This window comes from Aureococcus anophagefferens (genome assembly GCF_000186865.1).
Source record: "Aureococcus anophagefferens unplaced genomic scaffold AURANscaffold_26, whole genome shotgun sequence".
NCBI classification, from domain to species: Eukaryota; class Pelagophyceae; order Pelagomonadales; family Pelagomonadaceae; genus Aureococcus; species Aureococcus anophagefferens.
This window is the reverse complement of record NW_008705586.1, coordinates 65803-73144: the sequence shown is the minus strand read 5'-3', so window position 1 is coordinate 73144 and position 7342 is coordinate 65803. Positions and strand designations below refer to the sequence as shown.

The following is a 7342-nucleotide window of genomic DNA, read 5'->3' as shown; positions in this document are numbered from 1 at the left end:
GACCGATGGTCTTTCCCGAGCGACTCGCAGCCGGGCCCGAGGCGCGGCAAGGTCCACAGACCGAGCGCCGCGCCAAGTCTTGGAACCGCTGCAAGTATAGTTGTGAATGGGTGGCCTCGGGACGCCGCCAGGTGCCCTTCATCGCAATTTTGAAGAAAATGGTGCGTCTCGGACAAAAGATCGCTACTCTGGTTTTTATAGCTTGACTATTCTCTATATGTCGTGCTACAACAAAATGATGTCACGGCCGAGCGTCAACAACCGAGCAAATCTACTTCGAGTTACGGCCCGTGTTAAATAAACTTCCAGCTTTGAAGTATTGCCGAAATTCGAAAACGAGTCTCACGGCCTAGTTTTGCCATCGGGGAGGTAGGCTGGTTGCTGAGGACCGCCCCACGTTGGCCGCCTTGCGGGAGGATAAGCGGGCTAGGTGAGAGGGAGTATGCCCAGGACAAAGCCGGCGGGTGGCTTTGGTCAAAATACAGCTCGTTGAATCTACCTCCGTTCATATGTAGATGACAGACCTGAAGTGGTCATCGAGTGGCGAGGTTTGAAGCGAGAGTAGACCTGCGACTCGCATGGCCTTCGTTTCTACGATATCGACTATCAGGTCTGCGAGGGCGATGCTGCATCGCAGACTTCCCAGCCGAGCTACCTTTTGCTGGAGTGATGTGTACTGCAGCGACGAAATCGCTCTTTTGCTTACGACAGCTTATCTGTGTCTGTGGATTACACTTGTTAAATCGCACTTTTGATGGCGAACCTAACTGCTGTTGAAAATCCTCTTGGCCTGATGCAAAAGGAGGCCACTGAGAACGAATGGGTTGATGGAGCGCACTGGGGGGCATTTGCAGTGAAGCCTCGGCTGGCGAGGCAACGGGGACGCTCCTGGTTCGCTGCTGAGGCGCACCTGGGCCAGGTGCATCCAGGCGAGCGGTTTGGGATACGTGAACGTTGGTTCCAACAGAAGCTGGTCGTGTAGTTGCTGATCTACTTGTCGATGCTCGGCTTCCTCGCTTGTGCGCATAGCTCGCTGCCACTGTCTGAGATGTATCAGGCTGCACAGCAACTGCCACCGTCGTATCAGCATCGTAGGCGCTGCAAGAGTTGACAGACGCCGGGAGCCGAAGTTTAGGTACAGGTATTACGGACGCACATAAGGGGGCATGCGTGCCGACTAATGCGTGCGTCGCTTGGTGTTGATGAGGCACACATGAAGTTCCCGGCCTCGATGTGATAGCAGCATGCTCAGCGTTACGCATCATCCGCTTGCACAAAAGATGATAGGTTGTTGTGGCATTATTATGAAGACCCCGTTTTAATGCATCCTCGACTGTCGCACGATGAATGCCAATAGATTCAATCTCACCGAGGACGGCAGGATCGGGAGATTCGACAGCTTGTGGTTCCAGTTCAGCCTGCATGTGAAGTTGAGGCATGGAAACATGAGAGAACCAACGATGCCCACGGATATCAGAGATAGAATACCGCTGGACAGGATCCGTAGCAAGGATATGAGAAATTAGATCACGGACATCCGGTGATATCCAGTTTGGACATGAGTAAATGCCTGACATGATTTTTTTGTATAATATTGAAGTATTGGAATCTTCGAAAGGTAAATATCCGCAAACGAGGGCGTAAAGGATCACACCCATCGACCAGATGTCTGCCTTTGGACCCCAATACTTCAGGCCTGCTATCATCTCGGGGGCTGCATAACAGGGAGACCCGCATGCAGTCTGCAGCAAAGATCCACCATCATGGGTGTTGGACAGACCAAAGTCGACAATTTTGACCAGCAGTCCCTGCTTAGAATTTTGGAGGAGGAGATTCTCAGGCTTAAGATCGCGGTGTGTCACCTCCATCTCATGTAGATATTCAGCACCATCCATAATTTGATGGAAAAAGCGGCATGCCTCAATCTCATCAACGCGTTTATGCTGGACGATATAGTTGAACATTTCACCAGCATCTGCATTTTCCATGATGAGATATATAGCTGTCGGTGTGTCGAGCACTTCAAATAGTTGAATAATGTTTCTATGGCGATTGCGTTTTAAGATCTTGATCTCACGTGCTACTCTTTGCACATCAGCTGCTTCGACAAGCCGTGATTTCTCTAAGATTTTCACTGCGACCTTTTCACCGGTCAGGATATGCGTCCCCAGTCGCACTTTACCGAATGAGCCCTCACCCAGCGTCCTTCCCATGAGATAATGGCCTACAGTACGGGCTCGATTCTGCCCGCATTTATCGCGATGTTGTCGAGCACGGCCGTGGTGCCCCGTGCGCCCTGGACCGGGTCGAGGTCGATGTCCTAGTCGTGGCGTGCGCGGTTTGTTTAGGGCCGGCGCCCAGGGCAGTGCCGTCATCGCGCACGACCGTTTGCGAAGTCTCCGGAGATACAAGATACAGATTTTGAAAGTCGTGAGGCGGAGGAACTAATGAACACTAGTGATGAAGAAGATAGGGAGATAGAGAGATAGAGAGGTTTGTACCTTCCTAGTGGCTCGCTGGTACAGAGCCACCCAAGATTCTTCCCCTCTCCTTGATACTTTCTAACCCTGCTATAGTTGCGTCCCGCACTGTAATAGACTGAGAGTCTTCCTGGACCTAGTGAGGCAACTTAGCTTGAGGTTCACAGTGCAGTGGATATATACCAGCTTAGTCGCTTACTTGCATCTTTTGTACGAGGATACGCGGATTCGGTATCCTCTTCTTTCTTTCTTTCTCTTGCACACTTTTAGTGACCGAGGAGTCTGGGGGTTGCATAGTTGGATACTACCGCCAGGGGCCCCTGGTCGCTGAGGGGCCTGACGGACGCAGGAGACTCTCTTAAGCTGCCGAGTTGCGTAGCGAATATAAGTCCCCTCTTTGTTAACGGCAACTTGAAAAGTTTTGAAGGGGCGGGGCAAGGTAAAATTCCCCTGTCGGCGTCTGCCTTACGAGTAGCGTCCATGCTCTCTTCTATCTTCCTGGTTCACCTCCAACTCACATCCACATTTTCGTGGGGCCGAGTGATGTGCCCCCATCCAAACGGGGCGGGGCTTGTGGTAGCCGCTAGGAGCCGTGCTGGTAGCTGTGAGTTGTCGGCTGCCGTCCGTTCGTGGCGCTTTGCGAGGGTATCGTTTTTTGCGCGCTCTGCAGTATCAATACCTGGTCAGATGCGACCAACAGTTCGCCAATTCATCCGCAAGCACAATTTTCAACGAAGATATCCTCATACGATCGCTCATCGTGTCGCCACCTATCCTGGCACATCATGATGTTTGATGTGAGACAGTTGAAGGCTGCATCAACACCTTCCCCTATGGATAAGAACTTGACCAGGCGTCAATCGTAAAACAGGGTGATTTTCACACAAAAAAAGGTTGTCTACCTGTCTTAGCGGATGTTTGAAACCAAGCAACAAAGCCGTTATTGACGCAAAACAAATCTAGAGCGTTCTTGTCAATCGCCGACGTTCCATCACATTTTGTTGCGACGAGAACTACTGGAAGTACATCACCACTGCGAAAGGTGACATCTGAGTCGAATTCTGCTTTCCGTCGACTCACACGACTACACCATCAGAGTTGTGGTGGTTTACCAGACACTCGGACGCACCGCAGCGCTTCGTCATTGGATTGATCGTAACACATTATCGCACCATTTGCTTTCTGGCAGCAAGCGCTCTGGTGGTAGCCACAATTGTCTCCGAGCTGTGCCTAAAGGTAACATTAGGACAATTACACTTCAGCTGAAGTATGACACTCGCTGGCACAGTATCTTCGTCGTCGGCAATTTGAAGGACGACTGAAAGATTTCCCATTTCCTCAATCATAGCCAGCTAAGCCGGATTTTAATTTGTCGTGTGTGTGGATGAATGGGGGGGGGGGGGGGGCACTTTTAGTGAATGCTCTAGGCCAAGGCGCTTCTTTGAAGAGGTGCTCTTTTGGCTGCCCTTTGGAAAATAATTGTTTACGTAACGGCGAATTAAACATGTCTTCCCGGAACCAACATCGCCAGTCACCACGATACTCACAGTCGGCCGACCCGAGTCCATGGGAAAAAGTTCTGATGTTACCAATATATGCAATGTATTCGCCTGTACATGTAATAGGATTTCGTCCACTTGGCCTTTCGTATCTCCCACTAGCCTGAAGCTTGACTCAGTAGGGGCGGACAGTGAAAGTCGACCGGCGGTGGACCGTCGAGCTCGACCTTGCGGTTACTTGCGATGGATAGCCGACTTTTAACTGATACTTAGAGAGTCTGGGTTCGCGTAGCGGGTTCGCGTAAATCGACCTCGATCTCGCGGAGCTACGACCGTGACCTCCCAAAGTCTCGGTTTTCCTCCCGCGCGGGCAAAACGCGGTCGCGTGTACAAGGCGCTCCGGCGACTTTGGGCTGGCGTGGGCGCACTCGAGTCGATATACATGTCGTCGGAACCCATCGCGCAGCCGTCCGACGCCTGTAGCCCGCGAGGACGCGTTGTGGCCCATCGCCTCGTTTCCAGGCGAGAAACGCCAATCCCGTCTCGCGCCTGTGCCAGCGCAGACGCCACGAGCGGTAGGCGCAGCGCGTGTTCCCGCGCCTCGTAGGTCGACCTGGGAGTGCACTGAACACTCGACACGTCGGCGCGACGCCCAGCAGCGCCCAGCGAAGCGATCTAGTTCCAGTGCCTCACCGAAGCCTCACCAGAGCGGGCGCTCCAGGCGCGCACGAGCAGCGCCGAAGGCTCTGCGGCTCAGAGTAGCGCCGCAGGGCACGCAGGAACGGTTCCGAACGCGCGGCGACGCGATTCCGCGCCGACGGGAGGCGCCTGGCGTCGGCCCGCGACGTCCCGAAGGCTTTGTCGAGGGCCGCCACCAGTGCTGTCGGCACCATGCATTCGCGGTGCCGGGGGTTCCGGAGTTAGTACAGCCACGAAACTCGGCAAAGACGCGTGGGGCCAGGCCCAACGCAACATACCCAAATTACGTCCTTGTACTAAAACCCAACATCTCGGTGCGCTGCTCCCGACCCATCCAGGGAACCGGACCCAGCCGAAGCGGCCCCGAAGCGCCCGGGCTTCTGGTTGATTTTCCCGATTTTGAGGCACCGCCGGCGAAATTCTTTCTCCCCGTGGCCAGCCGAACCTATTTTAGAGAGAGGGAGTTTAGCTAGTAAACTAGGGTAGTGGGGTGGGCCTTGAGGCTCACTCAACTTACCCTTTATGCCAAATTATTATCTTGATTGACTAGAAAGCTACTTTCCGCCCCTAGCTTGAGAATGAAGGCCGACGTCCGGGACCGCGCTTGGATGGCGCAGCCATCTCATCATAAGTTTCGACCGTGTGAAGGTCGTGGCCGGGCAACCCTCCGCTGCCGATCGGCCAGAACGGGTGTTTTACAGGCTTCGTTGACCCCATGTTGCAGCGGTGTCTGTCTGGTTAGCGCCACAGCGACGTGCCAGAGAGCACCAGACTCAGCGAGGTAGCACAGTCGCCGGACAGTGCACCTGCTGAATAGTAGTTTGACTGGCGTCATAGCGGCGTTAGGTAGCTATAAACTATCCTAACTTCCCAAGGTTGCCGTTAAGGTATGCACGCCAATTGGCCCGACCCTTTTATATGGCGCACGTGCTCGACCTCCTCTTCCTGGCAAAGCCGGAAGAACTGCGCTGTCTGACGCTCGATAAGAGTTTTGAATGTGAGCCTCCCAATATGAAGTTCAACGAACAAGAAAAAAATCATTGCCGAGCCAGCAGCAGAGTCGAAGGGGAAAACCTAAGCTCGACCAAAGGAGTGAAGCTAATTGAGTTGACTAATCGACACAGGGTGGCCTCTGGCGGAATCAAGACAGGATCTTGGAGAAACGTAAAGAACAACACTGCCACCAGTTGTGGGAATATAGTAAGAAGCAAGAATGCTGAGATCATTGGGACGCGCTCCTTTATGTTGCCGACATAGCCAAGTGCTACACGTGCAAGCTCTGTAGATGACCACAGCAAGAATATAGGCAGGGTCAATATCTTCAAGATGCTATTTTGGAACTCATAGTTGTATAGTTTATTTAACAAGCAGCCACCGCACACGGAAAAGTACAGCAAGGAGTACCTGCGACAAGAGCGTCACCACTGGCTCTCGACGCGCGAACTAACATTCCCTGGTAAAACATGATCAATTGTAAATACAGTGAAGACTTGATTTCGACCATTTCAACACCATGGTTGTTCTCTGCATGGAACATACTAATATGGGGAAAGATAATGACTTACCAAGATACAATATCCAAGAGGAGCCAATAAGAAATGGCCAATAAACGCCCCAATAACTAAGGGAGCAGCGAGCCACTAAGCTATAGCAATTCCTCCACAGGACCTGGCGATTCAATAAAGTCCAAGCTGACTGTTGCCAGAAATCTCTATAAACAGGGGATGACAAAAGGAGTCACCAGACTGGCAACAGATAATGAGCAGCCAATATCCTAACTAGGATTGCATGCTCTTGTGATACTCCCCCCCCTTCCCTGCCTTCGTACATTATAATAACCTCGCTGACAGTTTGTCTGTGCGGTACCGTGTCCGAGTCTACGAGAGTAGCCTCCTTCTCAGGCTTAAGTCAGTTCTAGCACCCACTTAGACTGCCCTCAGCCTGTTGGTTATGGGCCCACAGTGAACTACTTATGAAAGAGTAACCGCGCCCATAGGCGACGCGAGTCGAGCCCAACACGAAGCAAAGATGCCAACCAGTAAAAAGAAAGAGCAATGGCGGAAGAAAGCCGCTGCAAAGGCTGCCAAACTTGAAGCCGCAGTGGCCAGGTGCGGTGCTGCGGACCCCAAAAGCCGCCGGTGCGCGCAGCGGCGCACTACAAGCCCGGACCATGGACGCCGTCACGGGCCGGAAGCCGCAAGGCAAGCCGGTCCAGCTACGCAGCCGGAAAAACAGCGCGCTCTGAGTGTGCAGGTCGGGTTCGAGACCAGGTTCGCGCGCTCACCCGACTCTCACCCAGCGCCCGGTCGTGGCCCACCGCCACGCCCGACTCGCCGCGGGGGGGCAGAGAGGTTCCCCCAACGTTCCCCCAGCCGGGGCGTTTCACCTGACTTGCAGTCAGGCATTTTCGCGCTACGGAGAGCGTTTAGCGCATAGGAGATGGTAACATTTCCCAGCCACCTAGAAGGCGGTTCACTGGAACGGCTAAAAAGGGACCCCCCCTCCCGATATATTCAAATCCGATGTGATTTCCTAGCGTAGGTTAGCCACATGGCGGCAGCGCATGGCGGCAGCGCATGGCGGCCACACGGTGGACTTTCACCACCTGCTTGTGCGGTACCGTGCCTGAGTCTACGAGTCTACGAGAGTAGCCTGCGGCTTTNC

At 53.4% G+C, this 7342-nt stretch overlaps 3 protein-coding genes across 3 annotated transcripts; 1 reads left to right on the top strand and 2 right to left on the bottom strand.

Moving 5' to 3' along the window:
* Positions 1–1517: 1517 nt before the first annotated feature.
* On the bottom strand, positions 1518–2375 carry AURANDRAFT_31720 (hypothetical protein; the record flags this gene model as incomplete). The annotated part of the gene is made up of 1 exon (XM_009042034.1): positions 1518–2375. A coding segment is annotated over one exon (858 nt), but the record flags the coding sequence as incomplete, so codon positions are not given.
* A 434-nt stretch (positions 2376–2809) lies between these two features.
* Positions 2810–4872, bottom strand: AURANDRAFT_72376 (hypothetical protein; the record flags this gene model as incomplete). Its single annotated transcript, XM_009042033.1, has 8 exons — positions 2810–3311; positions 3383–3564; positions 3610–3710; positions 3767–3832; positions 3890–3946; positions 4028–4090; positions 4218–4592; positions 4684–4872. 8 exons carry the CDS (start codon positions 4870–4872, stop codon positions 3190–3192), a joined length of 1155 nt encoding a protein of 384 aa, XP_009040281.1.
* Positions 4873–5393: 521 nt separating this feature from the next.
* AURANDRAFT_66758 (hypothetical protein) lies at positions 5394–7114 on the top strand (the record flags this gene model as incomplete). The annotated part of the gene is made up of 5 exons (XM_009042124.1): positions 5394–5404; positions 5554–5878; positions 5936–5989; positions 6050–6134; positions 6675–7114. 5 exons carry the CDS (start codon positions 5394–5396, stop codon positions 7112–7114), a joined length of 915 nt encoding a protein of 304 aa, XP_009040372.1.
* Between the last annotated feature and the right edge of the window lie 228 nt (positions 7115–7342).